Source organism: Bos indicus, chromosome 5 (assembly GCF_029378745.1).
Source record: "Bos indicus isolate NIAB-ARS_2022 breed Sahiwal x Tharparkar chromosome 5, NIAB-ARS_B.indTharparkar_mat_pri_1.0, whole genome shotgun sequence".
Lineage (NCBI taxonomy): Eukaryota > Metazoa > Chordata > Mammalia > Artiodactyla > Bovidae > Bos > Bos indicus.
The window spans coordinates 19,592,612-19,614,509 of record NC_091764.1 but is presented as its reverse complement, the minus strand read 5'-3'; the positions used below and the strand labels follow the sequence as shown (position 1 = coordinate 19,614,509).

The following is a 21,898-nucleotide window of genomic DNA, read 5'->3' as shown; positions in this document are numbered from 1 at the left end:
GGGTTTTGAACTCAGATGACATATTACGAACTTAAAACCTTAAGCGCAAGAACTTAGGCTTTATTTAATGTCTTACTGGATTTTTTATTGTTACAGGTACTCATGTAATGGAAGGCTCTGGAAGAATGGTAGTTACTGCTGTAGGTATAAATTCTCAAACTGGAATTATCTTTACCTTACTTGGAGCTGGAGGTGAAGAGGAAGAGAAGAAAGATGAGAAGAAAAAGGAAAAGAAAAGTAAGAATAGCAATACGCTATACGAATTGGTAATTGGAAATACAGCAGCTGGATTGTAATTACTCACCCGATAAATACATTCTTTCATCAGGTTTTGATATAAAGAGTTCTACAAAAAGTTCGTTACCCAGTGTAGTACTTTCAGGTGTTAGAATTGATGGAAGGGATTTTTTTTGTTTTAAGACTTAAGAGTTCATAAAAGGCTTTATAAAGACATCATCCTCTTTACCAGAGTCAGACAAATTCAGCACCTCCTTGAACACTTGAAAATCTCCGTCATTTTCATTTGACCAGCAAAGTGAATCAAATTCCCAGTTCCTGTTTACTTTTTTTTTCCTACTTTCATATCAACTGTGATAGGTCAGACATATCACATTTTGGCCTTATTGAACTTTTTCATCTTTTTCAAGTTTCCTACTAATGTATTATCTTACATTGTTGGCTTTTAGACATAAGATCAAGACTTCACTTTGACACCTAGTATATTTGTCTTGTTATATTCAGCCCATTATTAGCTTGTTAAGGTGTTAAAATTTTTATCTTGACCCATTGTATCTACTGTCCCTACATGGGATCTGTTATTAGTAAACTTGATAACCATAGTTTATCCACAAGGGTCTTATAAGAAGCTCTGTTTATATAGGGAAATAGTTATCAGAATCACTTCATTGGGCAGTATGTCACTTTTTTAAAAAAGCCTTCCCTACTCTGCTTTTAAGTATTTACTGTACCATCGTTTACTCCAGAGTTTTTCCTTTTAGGGCAACAGCAGTTTACTGAGGTTTAACCACTTAAATACTTATGTCTGTGAGAAAAATATGGGCTTACTAGCCTAAGTAAAATTAAATAAATTTAAGTGACTGACTTTGTATTTTCATATTCCAGTTTTACTTGCTTGCCTCTCCTGTTACACAGACCACTTTGCTTCTCTTTCCCATCAAAGCTGTCCTGTGTGCCTGTGGTCTTCCTAGGGCACTCCTTCCCTCTCTAACTGTCTCTTTCCTACATTCTTAGGCTTACATCTATATTTAGTTTGAAAACCTTTGGAGATATTGCAGCATAAAAAAGAGTAAAGTTTTATGGAGAAGTCAACCCAAATGTGATGCCCCAAATTATTTTGGAATGTTCCCCCATGGTTAAGACCTAGGGAGAGATTGAGCCATCAGGTCATTACAGGCTTTCTAATCTGTACACACACACTCCGTTGTGTAACATTTCTGTTATAGAAATGTGAACTACCTTTGCATAATTTAGCATGGCTGTATTCATTTCTTTTGGAAAGCTTTAATTCCCATTTTGTTCCTACAGATAAGAAACAAGACGGAGCTATTGAGAATCGCAACAAAGGTAAATTCAGGAGGTTAAAAGTACACTTAGCTTATTCTTATTATAGCCAAAACTATTTCTCTTGTGTACTGTATTCATCCAAAAGTAGGATACTTGTAGCAGAGAAAATTAACAACCTGTATTACTTGGGTGTATGTCTCTCTGGTCAGTGCCTGACTCATGCTGCCTTAATGTTTTGATAAGATTTTAATTATGGCATGTGGTAGTAAACTTAGAAAGCTCCAGATGTAGGTAACTTTAAACTTAAACATTTCAGGCATTTTATCATTGGTTACTATGTGATTGCTGGCAGAAATGCTTAAGTAACAAAATATATAATGTAAATTTTTTGGCATCTATTTAAGAGTCTGTAAGCATATGTACATTTCTCGTTTGTGTGGTCTCACATGATGTTCTACATTATGGTTATAACTTATTGGGAGGAATTTATGGTGTTTGGAATGACAACACACAGGAGGAGAGATGATTGGGTATTTAGCTCTTTCGGGACTGTATTTCTTCATCGCCTCATCTCTATTTCCTAGCACAGCATTCTCAAATCTGGTACAGTTTCAAAACGTAGCGTCACTATTGTCTTATTTTCTCTGGGTGGGCACAGACATACACACCAAGGTGAATGTTTAGATCTTTATGTTTCTGTAAGAAATTGATTCCCGCCCCCCCGCCCCCACACACACCAAATTGCTTTAGAATGTTAACAGTTATGTGTGCACTTCAACATAGCAAAAGCCCAGGATGGTGCAGCCATGGAAATGCAGCCTCTGAAGAGTGAAGAAGGTGGAGATGGTGATGAGAAAGACAAAAAGAAAGCAAATTTGCCAAAAAAGGAAAAATCTGTTTTACAGGGGAAACTGACGAAACTAGCTGTTCAGATTGGCAAAGCAGGTATGATATATATAAGCAAATAAGATGTTTTGTTTTAAAATATGCTGACTTGCTATTTAAAAATATCTTTTGACATAAGACTGGAAATCGTTGGCTTTGTGAGTGGAAGGGGAGTTAACAATATTTTCAGTTTTATCTACAGTGTACCTTTTGAGTTATTAGAGAGCCTCATAATATTTTGAAACTTGGAAACTGTTACCATCTTTTATGTAGAGGGAGTGTCCTCAGTCAACTTGCAAATAAATAAATGGTCAGGTTAGGGTTAGTGCTTAAGTCTATACCCAATTCACAAGCCCATGAGCTCGTATCTGAATTTCTGGGAGCAATAGAGAGGGGGCTTACTCCCTACAAATTACCCAGCTATATTTTAATAAAAAGAAATTTCACCACACATCTTCTCATCTTTTTATTGACTATGAAAAAAAAATTAGGTACGTGTTTTTCCAAAAATTGCCGATTACTTAAATTGAGTGGATTAGTTATAGCATCGCCCTGGTGTGACTGAAGTTATAAATTAGAACCATCACTAGAAAACACCTGTTCATAGAACCACTCTTCAGGGGAAAATAAAACAGTGCTATAGCTAAAATCAGAGTATGCCCTTCAACTGTATCATCTTTATGAAAGAACACAGGTGGCTAAATCAGCATATACTATTCAAATCACGTAGGGGCTTCCCTGCTGGCTCAGTAATGAAGAATTCGCCTGCAATGCAGGAGACTTGGGTTCGATCCCTTGGTTGTGAAGATCCCCTGGAGAAGGAAATGGCAATCTACTCCGGTATTCTTGCCTGTTGGGCTGTAGTCTTTGGAGTCACAAAAGAGATACAACTTCGCGACTAAACAACAGTTCAAGTCACTTACATGGCATCATTCTGTTACTTCCTGGGATTATCTCAGAAAAAGTTAAGAATTTACCTCTGTCCTCAGAAAGCTTATTATCTAGGAGATATTTGCTTTCTATAATATTTAGCCAAATGGTAATACTGAATCATACAGAAATGGATGGATTTAAGGTGGTGATGGTGTTTTAATAAACATCAGATTGGATTATTAGTTCCAGATATGTGGACAGCTTTATTTTGTAATATTCATTTATAAGGAGATTAAACACCCCACAAAATAGAAAGGTAAATGATTTGTAATAGGTGATTAACTCTTGGTTTTCTTAGTTAATAAAGCAGCAAGGATAGATGAAAAAATTAATTTCAGTAATTTGTGTTTTTTCATTAAAAAACAGAGTTGAATATTTAATTCCAGGTCTCCCCATTGATCAGATTCTTACCAACTTCTCTTTTGTCATTAAGCAGCTTACGCTACGCTTTTGGTATTTCCTTGTCATTGCTTGTTATTTTGTCTCAGCTTTAGTAAAAGACCGAAGATACAGTTAAGTCTAAAAAAGAATCATAAACACTTTTTTCCAGTTCTCCTAGTCAGAAGCAGAACTTAAATCTAACAATGTCAAGGGATGAGTTAGGTGCAAAAAAGTAGGTAACAGTTTCTCAGAGAAATTAAATATCACCAAAGTAGTTATGATTCTTCCAGTGGCTAATATGTAACTGACAATGAGTCATGTCTAGAATATTTAATGATTACATTTTCCTTCTTTTTGTGTGCTGAAAGGTTTGTTGATGTCTGCCATCACAGTTATCATTCTTGTCTTATATTTTGTAATTGATACCTTCTGGGTTCAGAAGAGACCATGGCTTGCTGAGTGCACACCGATTTACATACAGTATTTTGTGAAGTTCTTCATTATTGGAGTTACGGTTTTAGTGGTGGCGGTACCAGAAGGTCTGCCCCTTGCCGTCACTATCTCACTAGCTTACTCAGTCAAGGTAAGCGGAAAAGACTGATGCACAACTGCCTCCCCTATTCCTTTTAGGTTCTGAAAGTAGGAGACTTGCATACATTTACTCTGTGTCCTTTAGAAATTCTGTTGTTGGTCCCCTCCTCCTCTCCCCAGTTGAAGATCTCTGCATCGAGACCTATACATGCCTGAAAGGGCAGCCTTGACACAGAGCTAAGCAGAACTCCACTGGGGAAAGTTCTAGCTTACTTTTCCTCGTACGATAGTTAAGATGTCCGGTCCCCTTCTGTTTCCCATCTGTAAAATTGAAGTAAGCGTGTTTGTCATTTGCCTGTGGTACAAGAGCAGAGTGGTTGACCTGACTCCAACAATCTCAGGCCTCCTTGTTGGACTCTCATGACCCCACGGTCCTGCCTTCACATGGTAGGCAGATTCATGTTTCTAAAAAATAATTCAGATCGTTTTTGTTTCTTGTGTAAAAACCCTCCAGTGGCTTCTCATCAGAATGAGATCCAAGGTTCCTCACCGTGGCCTGCAGGGCCTGCCCAGTCTGCCAGTCTCTCTCTCTTCTCGTGCTCATCTCCCACCTCTCTTTCCCGCTCTGGTCCAGCCTCACCAGCCTTCCTGCTGCCTCTCAAAAACTCTAGCCTTCTTCGCACCTTTGCACCTGTGTGCTCCTTTCTTTGCATCGTCAGCTCTCTAACTTTACTCAGCTCTCTTCACATGTTACTGTCTCTGACCACTCCGTTTACAGTAATACAGTCCTTCTGTTCTCAAAGTCGAATGCTGAAAAAATGAGCTTGGATGTTTTTGCTGACTGCTGTTTTACTTAAAGGAATATTCTGTTTGAAGATTATTAATTTTCTTTTTTATCGGTTTTATATCTTAAATGGTAAAAGCAAATTGGATTTTAAAAGAATTAGCCTGGACAGTTTTTTTATTTTTTTTTAACTTTTATAGTAATGTTGTGTTCATTTCTGCCATACAACAGCACGAATCAGCCATATTTTTATATATATATCCCTTCCTTCTGGAGCCTCCCTCCCTTCCCCCCATCTTACCCCTCTGGGTCATCACAGAGCACCAGACTGGGCTCCCTGTGCTATATAGCAGTTTCTTTCTAACTATCCACTTTACGCACAATAGTGTATATATGTTGATCCTACTTTTTCCACTCGTCCCACTTGCTGTCTCCCCCACTGTGTCTACAAGTTCATTCTCTACATCTGCCTCTCCATTCTTTCCCTGCAAATAGGTTCATCAATACCATTTTTCTAGATTCCATATATATACATTAATATACTATACATATATTCCATATATATGCATTAATATACTATATTTGTTTTTTCTCTTTCTGACTTACTTATCCTGTATAACAGGCTCTGGGCTCATCCACTTCACTGGAACTAACTCAAATTCGTTCTTTTTAATGGCTGAGTAATATTCCATTGTATGTATGTACCACATCTTTATCCATTCATCTGTTGATGGACATCTAGTTGGCTTACAGCTTCAGCCTGGACAGTTTTGATCTTTCTTTCAAAATGGCTTCACACATAAAATTATACCTAATGAAAAATGCTGCTTTTGTCAGTTTTCTAATGTTAATTAGTATTTCTTCCTAAGTAGTATTAATGACAGAAAGCAATACAAAGTAATTAATCATAGTTTCTGCTCTTGCACTCTCATCTTCAGTGTTCCCAAGAATTTTTAGCAGACTTGTCTTGATAAGAATATTTTTTGGCTTCCTGTTTAAGTTTATATTCAGGCATTTCACATCTTTTGTTTCAAAAATGAAGTGGTGAATGTATCAAAGTAATAGTGAGATACTATCTGTTCATCTACTTGATGTCTTAAAATAATTAGAAAACAATTGAGGGTAAATGTAAGTTTTAGACACATGGGTAAAATCATTTTATCAGTACTGAAATTAGTTCATTTTGAGTACTCATTAGTGATACTGATTTTTCAGTTGATCAAAAAGATACAGGCAGAATTGATTTGCATTCCTTTGACAGAAAATGAGTAGGAGCATTTTGACTATTGTTCTTTAAGCTTTCATTAAATGTTCATTTAGCCCGAACGTTACCACTTTTCTCTTCACTGAGGTGTCGTCCTTATGGCTCCTCTGTTAGTGTTTTGCAAAACTGAACACCTTTTTTTTTTTTACTGCAGAACTTTGTTTTAATCATTAGTATTAACACAGATCACAGTAATCTTCCTTCCCCAAACTTCAAGGAACGAGTTTCTTGCAATATCTTGCACATTAGTAGACACAGAACATACTTTGTAAAATAACTCTTTGCAGTTTTTAACCCATTCCAGTTAATGTTTCAGGAATCAGTTATTAAGCATTTTAGCCTAAATGCCTTTTGGAACTATAGTAAAACTCTTATTTTCTTTAGAAACTATCTTTTTCTTATAAGTAAGAGGAAGAGATGATCCTCAGGATGAGAATGCCAGTGTACCACCATTTGGAGAAGATAAAAGTGACCCTTGCTGGTTTTGATATGTTACCTCAATCTGTCAGAGTCAAAAAGAGAAAAAAAAAATTCAGGCAACTACATACCCACAAAATCTATATTTTAACTGATAAAAGCTACTTTTTTCTTATTGACTGATTCAAGAATCTTTTGTTTTCCACTTAACAAGGAGACTTAAACCTTACATGTAAATACAGTTACATGGCTGTGAGTACAAATTGTCATTGCTCTTAGAATTTGAGGATGCTTCCTAGAAGCTGTTGGAGGCATGTCAGCATGATTTGCTTTCATTTACTAGATTATGTTATGTAGTGGGAAACGTACTGAAGCCACAGAAAGCTAGTACTTTGTTTAGCTTATTTGAATAGGCCATTTATATTAAATTCTTCCAGTATTAAATCGGTGCTTTATACTATGTATCCAAGTAAAGTTGGGAGTTATAGTTCTGATTTTAAAGCAGTTTACAATCATTTTGATATAATGAGGTTATTGGTTTTATGTGTAGCTTAACTACCTCTTTTTTTTGTCACTGTAGAAAATGATGAAAGATAATAATTTAGTAAGGCATCTGGATGCTTGTGAAACCATGGGAAATGCTACAGCTATTTGTTCAGATAAGACAGGAACATTGACAATGAACCGAATGACAGTTGTTCAAGCTTACATAAATGAAAAACATTATAAAAAGATTCCTGACCCAGAAGCTATTCCACCAAATATTTTGTCCTATCTTGTAACAGGAATTTCTGTGAATTGTGCTTATACATCAAAAATATTGGTAAGGTTTCTTTAATGATTTATGTATGAAAACTAGTTTTTCGATTTGTGATGATTTGACTATATGTAGTTCTTAAGCCCTATCACTATTATTCATAATTTGAAGAAATGAGTTGTGTTAAGTTTTTAAATAAGATCTGTTGATCAACGTATATATTATGTTTACTTGTATTTTTCTTCTATATTTTGAATTTTCTGTGTTTAGAAACTTTTGAGCCACATAACCAGAATAAGTCCTCAATTTAAAATTTCTACTTCATTCATTTTGTGAAAGACTAGGCTATCTTACTGTAGAAAGTCAACTTTCAATTTCCTGGAGCAAATTTTGAAACCAGATTTTAACTTACTATGTGTCAAACATGCTTGCTATAGGCTCTTTTTGGTTTCTCAGTAGATCGTACCTATAAGGTAATTCTTAAACCTTTGGCACTAACTGAATAAAGTAACTCTAGACTTGTGGTACCTTAGAATAAAATATTTTTAACTTTGCACATTTAAAAAGTTTTATTTATAACATAAAGAATGAGATTGTTATGTGTTCTAGTGAATTACGGATGAAGACTGTAAATTAATATTGCTTGAATTGGATTATTGGACTGGAAAGTGACGAGATCTTGGTTTTACATCTAGCTCTGTCTTTTACTAGCTGAAAGCCTAAGCTTTACTTTCTTCAGTTGTTAAGTGAAGATGGTTTTATCTGCCCTTCATACGGTTGTGATGATTACAGAAGGAGGTATTTGCGGAGACACTCTGAAGGAAATAAAGGTTTTATATGTATTTAAGGCAACTATATTTTAATGACTGTACTTTTATTTTAAGCCATAATAAATGGTAAAGTAGATTTAATTTTGAACTATTTAATATAAACTTTTATGAAAACAAGAGAAAAGGAAGGGAATTAAAATTTATTAAGTCCTATATGTGTCAGGCTGCATGAGTCACAAGCCGGAATCAAGATTTCTGGGAGAACTATTAACAGCCTCAAATATGCAGATGATAGCACTGTAATGGCAGAAAGTGAAGAGGGACTAAAGAACCTCTTGATGAAGGTGAAAGAGGAGAGTGAAAAAGCTGGTTTAAAACTCAATGTGCAAAACTAAGATACAGTATATGGTCCCATCACTTCGTGGCAAATAGAAAGGGAAAAAGTAGAAGCACTAACAGATTTTATTTTCTTGAACTCCAAAATCGCTGCAGATGGTGACTGCAGCCCTGAAATGAAAACACACTGGCTACTTGGAAGGAAAATTGTGACAATCCTAGACAATGTATTAAAAAGTAGAGACATCACTTTGCTGATAAAGGTCCATATGGTCAGAGCTGTGGTTTTTCCAGTAGTCATGTATGGATGTGAAAGTTGGACTATAAATAAAGCTGAGCGCCAAAGAGTTGATGATTTTGAACTGTGGTGTTAGAGAGGACTCTTAAGAGTCCCTTGGACTGCAAGCAGATCAAACGAGTCAATCCATCCTAAAGGAAATCAACTCTGAATATTCATAGAAAGGACTGATGCTAAAGCTGAATCTCCAGTATTTTGGCCACCTGATGGGAAGCGCCAACACTGGAAAAGACCCTGATGCTGGGAAAGATTGAAGGCAAAAGGAGAAGAGGATGAGATGGTTAGATAGCATCACCAACTCAATAGACACGCATTTGAGCAAAGTCTGGGAGAGAGTATAAAAGACAGGGAAGCCTGCCGTGCTATAGTCCATGGGATTGCAAAGAGTCAAACATGACTTAATGACTGAACAGCAGCAGCATGTGTTAGGAACCAGCTTTAAACTTTACATGTCTTACCTCATTTAATTCTTGGATGCTCCTGTTGTCCTGATGTTGAAGCCAAAAACCATGGCAGTTGAGTTAACTTGCCAGAAATTCACATAGCTAATAATTGGCAGGGCTGAGAGTGGAATCCACATCATTTTTGCCCCAGACCTTCTTTCAGCCTTTCTTTTTCTATGTTCCTCTTTGAAATGCTGATACTAATAGAGGTTTCCTATATGATTTTGTTTAGAATGTCTCATTCTGTTTTGCATTCTAAATTAAACTATGGTACTAGCTTCTAAACCTTTTTCTCTTATAGCCACCAGAGAAAGAGGGTGGATTACCTCGTCATGTTGGTAATAAAACTGAATGTGCCTTGCTGGGATTTCTTTTGGATTTAAAGCGGGATTATCAGGATGTTAGAAATGAAATACCGGAAGAAGCACTGTACAAAGTCTACACCTTCAATTCTGTCAGAAAGTCCATGAGCACTGTCCTGAAAAATTCAGATGGAAGTTACCGAATATTCAGCAAGGGTGCATCTGAGATAATTCTGAAAAAGTAAGAGTAAAATGCTTAGATGAATAAATTGCTCACTGTGGTTGCTTTATGAAATACCTACTCTGTTGTTATTGTTGACACTTCCTTTTTGTGAACATCAGGCATTTTCTAGGACCTTAAGAGTTTATTAGTGTAATTAAATGGTATTGATCTTTTGTCCAGGATATTCTGCCATTCTCATACTCCAGCTTCTTTTATTTCTTAGTATTTTTCTACAGGGAAAATAAGCCCATTATATTCAGTCTGTATGGTTTAACAAAATGAACATTGATATTTGTTCTTAGGGATGTTGAGTCCATTGCTGTATAGGATCACAAAAAATAAAAGCCTCCTGGGAAGAAAACTTCATGGTCATGTCTTCTATACTGCATTGTAGATAGTGATGAATGAATTATATATTAGTTTTTAGAATAATAAAGCATTAAAACTTGATCTTGAGGCTCTTCCTTTTATATCAGAGTGAGGTTTTATCATACTTAATGCTACTGCATTTTTGTATTTAAATACCTGCTGTCATTTTGGATGGTAATCTTTTTTTTTTGTACTGTCCATATACAGACCAGTGACCCCAGTTTCGACATCACATGTTTAAATATAATTTTCCTAATGCTTATCTGTTACTACAAGCATTGAAATTATTTTGACCTTTTTTTTAATTCCAGTAGAAAACTTTTTTTAAAAATTGAGGCCAGTTCTGGAAAATTAGAACTCACTTGAAACTGCAATATTTAAAGTATTTCCATTTTAGTTTGCTTATAAATGGATTATAATCCAATGTTATAACGTGTTCGGCAGATTATAATCTCACGGATTAAGAGAAAAACACATAAATGTTAATGCAAAATATGACAGATGCACACAAAATGTTGAAGATGAGAGATCATACTATGAAGGGTGTAGCATTTAAGACAGGTTTTGGTATGAAGTAAGAACGTGAAGGTGAAGGAGGCCACGTTGGAGGGAAGGAGGTGAGAATGTGCAGACCATATTGGGGGAATAGCTAATAGTCACACAGTTCAGCTGAGTGGTGGTGGGCTTTTGTGACACATAGGACTTCTTTCTTCCCTTTACATGTGCTTGGTTATCTGACTTCCCTCAGGTGTGAGATATCTTGTTTCTGGGGCTTGTTGGAAAACAGGTAGATGGATGGAGGAGATTTTTGAATCAAAACCAGTCAGGTAGTGGCTCTGTTGCAACTCAGTAGCTTTGAGATCTTCCTTTAGCTTCCATTTTTACTTCACTGAAAAAAGAGGATAATGACTCCTAATTCTAAGACAGTGAGATAAAACAATGCATGCAAAACATCTCACATGGAGTATACTAAGTAGACAGTATTCTTCTCACAGTGAAATTTACATTTTGTTGTGGAGGCTCTTAAATTCTAGGCTCAGCAGTTAAAACAGTTAAGTAGGCCAGATAATGCGGCTGAAGACTTTTTTTCATCAGGTAGCAGAGGGAGCAAAACTGTGGAATTGATACTTCTTGCATCAGGGAATAAGGTGGGTTGGGAGGAGGGGAAAGGATGGGCTGGAGACTGATATCAATTCAAAGGCTATTACAGTAGCTTTAGCTCCAAGTAAGAGCAAGAAGAAGCAGGGGCAATAGGAAGGAGAGGAAATATTCAGAGGGCAAGTACATAGGACTTAGGAGCTAATACTATATAGATGACAAGGGGAAAGGAAGTATTCAAGTGAGTTTAGACTTCACATTGAAATTATTGGTAGTAATGTTGATATAAATTCAATGGTCAGTGAGGAGACGGCCTGTAGTCTCGCCTGCAGTCAGTTTAAAGTACTGGTACAACATCTGAGTGGACTCTTAGGATGGAAAACCAGTCAGAACAGAAGATGGGGATTTGGGAATCACTTTCCTAGAAGCAGGAAGCAGTGGCATCTCCAAGCAGGAAGAACAGGAGAGGCAATGTGAAAAACTTGATGTAGGGAAATATATACCGGGTAACTTTTATTTACTACATTGTTAAAAGGTTGTAGTTCATTTCACTGAAACTAAAACTATTTCGGCATTATCTTTCATTCTAATAGAAGGCTTATTTTAACAGTAAGTTACTTTTCTCTTTTATGGTTAAAACAATGTAGGTGATAAGACAACATCTCAGGTAAGGGGTTGATTGAACGTGGCTTTTTACTTTAAAAGAAGGACATATTTGGCAGTTTTGTGTTACTTAAGACTAATATCTAAATCTGCACCAAAATGTACAGGTACGTAGTTTATTCTTCTCTGCCACTAGGGGTTTTTGGTGAAAATTTTAAAGCCCTGCATTTCCTAAAGAGAAGTTTTAAGAATATCTCGAGTAACTGATTCAATGAAGAATGATCAAATGAGAACCATAAAAAGAGAACTGTTTTGTAAAGGGGAGAGTGAAAAGTAAATATGGTTGAAGCCTGTAAAAACGCAACATACATAGTTCTCTGAATTCCAGATAATCAGATTACATGATTTCTAGCCCATCCAAGTCACTTAAATGGCATTAACTATTATCTTTGTTAATTATTGATGTTTGGATTCAACATTTCCTTATAGGTGTTTCAAAATCTTGAGTGCTAATGGTGAGGCAAAAGTATTCAGACCAAGGGACCGTGATGATATTGTAAAAACTGTGATTGAACCGATGGCATCAGAAGGCTTGAGAACCATATGTCTTGCATTCAGAGATTTCCCAGCAGGAGAACCAGAACCAGAGTGGGATAATGAAAATGATATTGTCACCGGCCTTACATGCATTGCTGTTGTGGGGATTGAAGATCCTGTGAGACCTGAGGTGGTGAAACGTTCTGTGTTCTGCATGTGCAGAAGGCACTAACTGTAACCGGTTTTCTAGTAAAATTCTTAGCCTTTGTGATTTTCTTTCCAGTGTGAATCCAAGATGAGTGAAATAATAGTACTTGGGATGCATGTGCTGCCTGTTTATGGTTTTTAATTCAGTAACTCCTCTTTGGGACCCTCCATGTTTATTTAGCACCATACCCAGTGCCTTGAACTGAGTAGGTTTTCCCCATTGATACTTACATTAAATTATACAGTAAATACCATTAAGTTATCTGTGTTCGAGCTCTGTGGTCCAGCACTGCCAGTAGGACTTTCTGCGACCGTGGAATTGCTCTGTGTTGTTCCGTATCACAGCCACCAGCCACGTGTGACTCCTGAGCTTTTGAACTGTGGCTAGTTCAACTGAAAAACTGAATGAAAAAAAATTTTTTCAATTTAAGCATCTTGCTACCAGCTGGACAGTCCGTGGCTCTAGACTTTGCTTTTCTTCCTTAGTTTCTTTTTTTTTTAAGTTTATTGAGCAATAGCTTTTTTTGTTATTGAGACTATACGAGGATACTGGAGACATAAAGGTTTTTGAGATCTGGTTCCTAGCCTCAAAGAAGTCACTGTCCTGGGTGGGAGTGGACAAATACATAGTTACAACCAGCATATTAGTACATAGGTACATGTGGAAAGCATGTTACATGAGTACAGAACATGAGCCCCCAACCTTTTAAAGTAACAACATGTTTAATGCCTTCTTACCGGGTGCCAGCTATTGTGCTTAGTGCTTAATGTGTATTATTTTACTTAATATTCACCTCTGAGCTCTAAGTATTGTTACTTACAGAAAGATGAAGAAAAAAATTGAGATTTATAGAAGTTAGCTGTAAACCATAGAGCTGGTATGTTCAAACCCAGCTCTCCTTAAGACATGTGTGCTTAAAAAACCACTGTGCTATATTAACCCTGAGAGGTGTCAAGTCACTGACTTCCCAGAGATTACCTGATGTGAGTCTTACAGGATGAAGAGGTATTAGCTAGACCGAGAGAGAGAGAGGAAAGCACATTTGAGCAAAGAAGCAACATGAATAAAAAGCACAAAGGCAAAAATAGCTTTTGTTCAGTGACTATCATCAACTAAGTGCTTCAACACCCAATATGTAGTACCAGGCACTCATCTAGGAACTGGAAATACTGTAGGAAACACAATAATTATGAAACTTATGCTCTAGAGAGGTAACACAACAGATAAAATGATAGGTACTCAGTGTGCCAAGGGAAAACACATTCTGTAAGGAATAAGACTTGGTCCCTGCCATCATAGGCCTTCTAATCTAGTTGGCACGGGGTATGAGGGGGCATCAACTATGACTAGTACAAGTGAAATAAGGGCCATAAAGGATGTGCACAGAGTGATACAGATAAGAGACCCCATGTTAAAGACTTCTGAGGATTTAACATTTAAGTTGAGCTCTGATGGCTAGAAGTGAGCCAACCATGTTAAGTAGCTGCAAGAACAGTATTCCAGGAAAAGGGGACAAAAAATACAGGAGGCTTAAGGCAAGAAAAAAGATAGCACTAAGTCATGTCCAACTCTTGCGATACCATGAACTGGAGCCTGCCAGGTTCCTATGTCCATGGGATTCTCCAGGCAAGAAGACTGGAGTGGGTTGCCATTTCCTTCTCCAGAGGAACTTCCTGACCCAGATATTGAACCCAGGTCTCCCACATTGCAGGCAGATGCTTTGCCGACTGAGCTATGCAGGAAGTATTTAGTTTTTTGATGATAGAAAGGAGGGCAGTGTGGCTGTAAGCCTGAACAAGAAAGGGCAGACGAGATTATCTTTGGCCTTACCAGGCAGTAAGGGCTCTGAATTTTATTCTGAAATGCTGTGGGAAGTCATTGAAGAAATTCAGGCTGGGAAGTGACATGATTCATGTTAAAAAGTGTACATGGAGTACTCTGTAAGAAACAGAGAAGTCGACACAGAGAACCTAATGAGATGGTTGCAGTGATCTCAAACAAGAGATGATAATGGCATAGTACTTCAGTTGTACCAGGGAAGTTGGAAGGAAAAGTTTGATTTCAAAGGAAATGGAGGTAGAACCACTAGATATTCGTATGTTGGATTTGGATATATCTACGTGACATTGTGGAGGTGTCTGAAAGAGCCAGTTATATGTCAAGTAGGCATTTGGAACTAGAAGCCTGAAGGTGACGTAGGCAAGAGAATGTCTTGAGGAAGATGTGTAGCTAGAGACTTAGGACAGAGCTCTCTCTTAGTAACTCTTCTAGAGGAGTAGGAATCACTCTTCAGCTTGCATAACTGAGTGGCTGGTAGATGGTATTACCAATGTAATAAGAGACAAAGCTGCCTATTTAGAGATCAAGGTAAATTCAGTTTGGAGTTGTAGAGTTTCAGGTGCTTGTGAGACATCCAGATAAATCATGTTTGCCAACCTTTGGTCAAAGGAAAACCATTCAAAGTTTTATACATTGATTTATGGCTTAAATCTTATCTAAATAGAATGTTAAATCAGGATTCCTTCAACTTTTGTCCTTTGGAAGATGTATTGCTCATTTTGTGTTCTTCGCACTGAGGTTGATAGGTTTATTTTTTTTTAACATGGAAGTGGCAATTCATTTCTTCAGTATCACAAAACGAGATGAGTGCTTTCAATGAAGTGAGACAGTGTAATGGGAGGTAGCTTTCCAGAGTGCGTCTCCTGGACCGTACAGTCCTCATGTAGAGAATCTTGATTAATTAGATACCTGGACTAAATCCAGCTTTATTGCATATGCATAGATGCTTTAAAAAGATATTTGACTTCTCTTCAGTTTCTCTGTAAAATTGGAGGTAACTTCTGAGTTTTAAGTGGATGTATTTGGTGATCAGTGGCCTATTAATAATTTAGTTTGCTCTCTTAAATACCATTTGCCACATAGCTTTAACCAAGACCAATTGTCACTTCCTTAGCCTGCTTTCCTCATTTCTGTTACCTGCATGGCCCTCCGGGTATTTGCATTTGTAACCTCTGTTCTGAAAGGATCGTCATGGGTTTTCTGGTTAGAGAAGAACAGAAAAGGATTTTCTAGGCAAAGGGAACTACAGAAGCAGAGACCCCAAAATTATAGATAAAGTGTATAATAGAAAAAAATTTAGATCTTGGAAGCTATTTTTTTTCTAATTCTTTTCTGAAACACAATCATGATCCTTAAGACTTTTAATGATATTCCTAAATATTCATTATTTTTAAAATTTCCTAAATTGTAACACAAATGTGTATTCAAATCAGAATCACCCAGTGTACACATTAAATCTATTGCCATGCCCCTCAAAGTCTTAATCTAGAGCTCTATAGGTTTCCTCTCTTTTCCATTCTTACAGATTATCTGTCAAAGAACAAATAGTTTTATTTTCTTCTAATCAGCAAATACACTGTCATATTTTTGCAGATTATTTGTAGAAAGACGTGTGTCCTGGGGAGTTTTCTACATTCCAGATTTTGCTGAGTGCTTTCCTTCTATTTCCTGTAAACTGGTAGTTAGATCTAGAGTAGGGTTTCCAGATAAAATATAGTACACCCAACTAAATTTTCAATTTTATCTAAACAATTTTTTTTTTTAATGTAGGAGTGTCCAGTAGTACAGTATTTGGTCATCTTGTATTTTTTTTTAATTGAAATGTATCCAATTTACAATACTGTGTTAGTTTCAGGTATACAGCCAAGTGATTCAGTTATACATTTTTTTTATTTTTTTCCATTATAGGTTGTTACAAGATATTGAATATAGTTCCCTGTGCTATACAGTAAATCCTTGTTTATCTACTAGGAAACTATTCTGAAGCTCAAGTGTGACACTCTATTATACTGAGAACTTTGTGGTTTATAGTATAACAGTTGAGTAATCGTCATGTATTTTTAAGAAAGTGTATTAGAAAAAGAACTCTATTGTCAGGTATATCAGACATTTTAAAGGGGAAACAAACATAAACACAGGGATGCCAATTAAAAAAAAATGCTATTGCAATAGCTCGGGCAACAAGCATGGTGACGGGAAGTGCAGGGAAGGTTTGAGGTCCAATCTGCAGGATTCTTTGGCCCTTAAGGATGTAGAGGGTAAGGGAGATGGAGGAGGTCAGATCATCGTTAGGTTTCTATTAGATAGAAAGCATACTTTTCCTTTTGGACACCTACATTCTGATGTCTGCTTTTCTGGTATGACTAAGAATCCAACTCTCACAATAAGCTGGGAAAAAACATGTAGCTCTGAAAGTAATTAGCACATAGATGGTGGTTGGAGGTTCTAGAATAGGAGAGGTGATGACCCTTAAAAAATAAGGAGTTGGGTGGAAAGTGAGTCTCTCTTTACCCCAAGAACACCAACAGTATATGCTGGTGTCTGGGCAGTAGAACCCGAAAAGTAGAGAGCCAACCAGGAAAGAATTGCTTATTGGTTGCCAGGGGGAAAGGCGCTGGGAAAGGCCTTTGACAAATGAATAATGCAGGCAAGTTAAGTAAATGATAACTGAAAGTGAAACCTAAACTAGGACTGTGGAAAAGGAAAGAAGAGGTTATTGGCCATACTGCAAGAAATACTTAATATCTTGAGACGAAATGAAGGTTGTCATTTGTGGGACTGTGAGGCAATCTGTATTTGTTCAGTGGGATTTTTTTTTCCCCATCCTGGAAATACTCTAATTTTCTTTCATGATATGAATTTTTTCCACATTAACCAGGTGCCAGATGCAATAAAGAAATGTCAGAGGGCTGGAATTACTGTGCGGATGGTCACTGGTGATAATATTAATACTGCTCGGGCTATTGCCACCAAATGTGGTATTTTACATCCTGGGGAAGATTTTCTTTGCCTAGAAGGTAAAGATTTCAACAGGAGGATACGAAATGAAAAAGGAGAGGTAAGGGTGTTTTACTTTTTAAGCTGCTATATTTTTAGTATATTAGGAAATTCATTCAACAAATACACTTTGAGTATTCACTGCGTGTTAGGCATCACACCTGGAAAGGCGCAGCCCTCACCCCAAGAAGCAAAACATTATAGGAAATAGAGGGAACAAGTGATAAAGAAATTTGCCTTGAAGGGAGTGAGCCATTCTTTTTTTCAGTCCGGGCCCAAGAAATACAGTCTGTGTAAGCCAGTAAGGGGAGATGATTTTGGACAGGTTGCTATGGAACATATTTTAGGAGGCCCCAAACTCTGCACTACTTATGCTAAGGAGTTTTCATGTTCATAGGCAGTGGGGAGATGGTTAAAATTTGATTTTGTAATGATATGTATAACATTGTTCTCAAACTTGAGTCTGCATCAGAGTGACCTAGAGAGCTTTGTGTAATACATGGATTACTAGGCCCCACCTCACAGTATCTTTATCAGCTAAGCCTTGAATCTTGCTCAGCAATTTCCGTTTCTAACAAGTTCCCAGGAGTTGCTGATACTGCTGGTCTGGTAACCACCCTTTGAGAACCACTGATACAAATGCTAGATAGCTAATTTGGAATTAGAAAACTAGGCTTGGGCATGTTTTAACTTTGACGAAAATTTATAGATTGAGCAAGAGCGGATAGACAAGATTTGGCCAAAGCTTCGAGTGCTTGCAAGATCATCTCCTACTGACAAACATACACTGGTTAAAGGTGAGTAGGTTTTGCAATTTTCCCACAATTTCTTGATACAGAAATGCGTTGTTTCCTGAAATAGTAACAGATACTAAATATTAGATTGAATCATGGATATCATCTTTGCCAATAAAACCTGAATACATTTCCTGTTGATACCTTAGGTGGATTGTGTTTATTCTCAGTGAGTAAAATAGGATATAATTGCTAATACAACAGTTTCTGGAGTTGTTCCTTGCCCAACATCTCAGCAGTTTCCATTTCTCTATGCTTAATTATTTATTTTGAACTTTGAATCTATAAAACTGGCCATCCAAGGTATACCCTACAGAATCACTATTAAACAAATTGTTTTTACAGCACAAATACTTTTATTCCAGGTATAATTGACAGCACTGTTTCCGAACAACGCCAGGTGGTAGCTGTCACTGGTGATGGTACAAATGATGGCCCGGCATTAAAGAAAGCTGATGTTGGATTTGCAATGGTAGGCACTCACCTAATTCAAATACTCAGATGTAATTACTGGCTGGGTTTTCTGTTTGTTTGGTTTCTTTGTTACTAAATTGCTGTTGATTTTAAACACTGTCCCTCTACTCTTGAGGGACAATATGTAAGCCGAAATTGGTTTATAACTCTAATTAGTTATATAATACCTTTTTTTGATGCTAGAAGAAGACTTCTTTTGAACAGTTATAATAAGATCATACATTTACGTTGTACTCTGTAAAGCACATAAGTGTCTATATCTCATCTGAACCTTATAGTGGTCCTGTTAAATAGGGGACAGGCTTAGGACAGTTAAGCAGATTTAAATTAAGAATAAAATTAGAAATCTTACACTCAACTGAAAATGGCTTGAGTAACTTTTAAGAATAATCATTTAATATATAATAGATCTAATCTTGTTTGATTGAAAACAATCTGCTTCACCCTACCCAAGTTCTCAATTTATATTTGATTATTTAAAAAGTGCAAGGAAATTTCAGCCTTTCATTATTGTCTTTATACTGTAGCCATAGTACTGATGAAGTGTTTACTATAAAATAGATATCATGAAATACACATGCTACATAAATGTTTAATGATTAAAATTAGACTGTTGAATCTTTGAATCCAATCCTAATGTTTCAGTGTTGGAATGAATCTTTGTACTTACCATGACATAGAAAATTTAAGTATTTTATCTAATTTGAATTTGATTTATTTAACTTTTGGAATATACAAGTCCATAATCACAGTTCTCAAATACAAAAATACAAAACTGAATTTTTCCCCCTAAATTTGCAGCACACACATTTATTGCAAAAATATATATTCTGGATGATGTGAGGATGTTATTTATCACACTTAATATGAACATTCATAGTCATTGTAGAACTAGAAATATTAATGTGTGTTATGGGATGCTAACCCTGTCTGGGAGAATTTGTGATAGAAGGTATGTGCTTCTAGAGTATAATCAGGCTTTGAATTCTGAAATACAGTCAAGCCCCAGGTGTTTCAGATAAGAGAATATTTATGTGTACCAGTGTTTGTTTGCATAATTTATCCCCCTGATGTTTCGCTGCTAAAATAAGGGTTTAGCAAAACCATCACCATGGTGGCTGCCTTTCAGCAGAAGTTAGGGAGATGGAAGAAGGAAATGATACGGGTAAAGTACCCTCAACCAGTAGCTGTGAACCCAGAGTTTCCCACCCTGCCTTGTCCCAAACTCATTATGGTAAGCAGTACGTTGGTGTGAACCTCTGAAGAGTGGAGAAAAGTAGCTAAGAGGATAAGGAATATTTCAGGGCCGTTGCTTTGCCTGTAAGCAAAACAGGTTCACTTTGGAAACACAGAATCATTGCTCTTGAGCATTTAGCAGGATCCTTACTTCTGCTCTCATCTGGACAGCTGACCAGGAATGTATTTATGTACAATGCATTTTAAAATTTAAAAACAAAGAAACTTTCTTCCTAAAACTTAAGTGTTTAAGGCAGATGCTAAGGGCTTTAAATAAAGGCAGGTAAATATAGTATTTCAAACAAAAGCACAATACAGCCGCTAGTCTTATTTGATTTTTAAGCTGTGAAAGTTTTAAGCCCATTTTACCACCTGTTTTTTTAAAGGTAGCATGTCGAAAAAAAAAGTCTAAATTTATTTTAGATTTTTTTTTTGTACGGAGAAAGAGTAAGTACTTAGTGGCTTGGGCTTGAAAACATTCTTGCTCAAGCTTGAATTTACTTTGTGTATTTGTTCACTTTTTCAATTTCATATTTTAAAACTGACAAAATTATTTATCTTGGGATTTTATTAGAGACCCACGGAAAATTGCTATCGATTAGATCTTTCTAAACCTGTCTCTTATATTTCAGACAAATAGTATTTTAAAACACTCTATTCTCTTTCTCTCCTTTTTTCTCTTTCCCTTTTTCTCTCTCTCTTTCTCTGTGTCTGTGTCTATGTATGTTTAGCAAATTCAACATTAAAATTTACAACAATAAAATAAAGGGGCTCTAACATGAGTACATTATTAGCTTGCAAAGAGACCTGGCATTTTCCCCTAGTTAGCCACTCCTTTTAGAATTCCTTTAGATGGCAAGTCTCCATGCTGTGTTTAAAATATGATTATATCATTTGTAAAATTATATTGCATTGTTCTTATCGAGGGGCTTCCCAGGTGGCACTAGTGGTAAAGAACCCACCAGCCAATGCAGGAGACAACGGGTTCGATCCCTAGGTTGAGACCATCCCCTGGAGGAGGGCATGGCAACCCACTCCAGTATTCTTGCCTGGAAAATCCCTTGGACAGAGGAGCCTGATGGGCTACAGTCCTTGGGGTCACAAAGAGTCAGACACAACTAAAGCAACTTAGCATCCATGCATTCTTACCAAATTCAGTTAACCACACATCTACAGATATTTCTGTCGTCAAAGCCTGAATGCCATTGTCAGGCGAGTGTATGCTCCTCGGTTCTGTCTCGTCACAACAAAGATTTGGGGTGACAGACATTAAAGCCCCCCTCAGCGTGTCGCAGCTCTCAGACCTTAGACAGACCATGTTATAGCTCTTAGGTATTGAACAGACTGTGTTATAGCTCTTAGACAAATCAGTGTTACAGCTCAGTGTTACAGCTCTCTTTTATTTAGATAATAGCAGGAAAATCCATCTTCGAGGCATGAGGGCATGTCAAGCCAAAGATGCGAAGAGAAGAGCACCCCAGCGCGTGGGAAAGAGAGAGAGCGAGCCCTTTGGCTCCTCTTTTTATATGTCTTTCCCTCCCCCTGGGCCAGCCCTATGCAAATTGGGCCAGCCAGGAGTGCTGTTTGTTCTACCTGAAGTCCTCACCCCAGTCCTCAGACTTCCTTTGACCTTCCTTTTTTCTATTTTTGGGGGCTTTTCCCTTTCTTGTCTTTTAGCCACCGCCATTTTGGACTTCTGTTTTCTATTCTAACTACTTAACAGTCTCCCCTCAAGAGATGGGAGGCCCAATTCTTTGGGAATAGGGGCATCAAGGTCTTTCTGGCTACTTCCTGCTGAACTGGGATGGCGAGGAGTATTGGGCCTGCCCCTCTTGCTAGTCTTAGGCCTCAGAGTCCTCATAGCAGGGTCCATCTAAGGGTGAGGGATATTTTCC

General features: G+C 37.0%; 1 protein-coding gene across 5 annotated transcripts in view; it reads left to right on the top strand.

Annotated features, from left to right (window-relative positions):
* The window catches only part of ATP2B1 (ATPase plasma membrane Ca2+ transporting 1), a 133,404-nt gene that overhangs the window by 84,337 nt on the left and 27,169 nt on the right, over positions 1–21,898 (top strand). For all 5 annotated transcript variants that reach the window (XM_070788936.1, XM_070788935.1, XM_019960336.2 and 2 more), the window contains exons 6-15: positions 97–237; positions 1,546–1,584; positions 2,308–2,469; positions 4,092–4,306; positions 7,300–7,542; positions 9,625–9,866; positions 12,408–12,645; positions 17,381–17,560; positions 18,209–18,296; positions 18,659–18,765. In XM_070788936.1, coding sequence (XP_070645037.1) covers positions 97–237; positions 1,546–1,584; positions 2,308–2,469; positions 4,092–4,306; positions 7,300–7,542; positions 9,625–9,866; positions 12,408–12,645; positions 17,381–17,560; positions 18,209–18,296; positions 18,659–18,765 — 1,655 coding nt within the window. The remainder of the gene's footprint in view (positions 1–96; positions 238–1,545; positions 1,585–2,307; positions 2,470–4,091; positions 4,307–7,299; positions 7,543–9,624; positions 9,867–12,407; positions 12,646–17,380; positions 17,561–18,208; positions 18,297–18,658; positions 18,766–21,898) is intronic.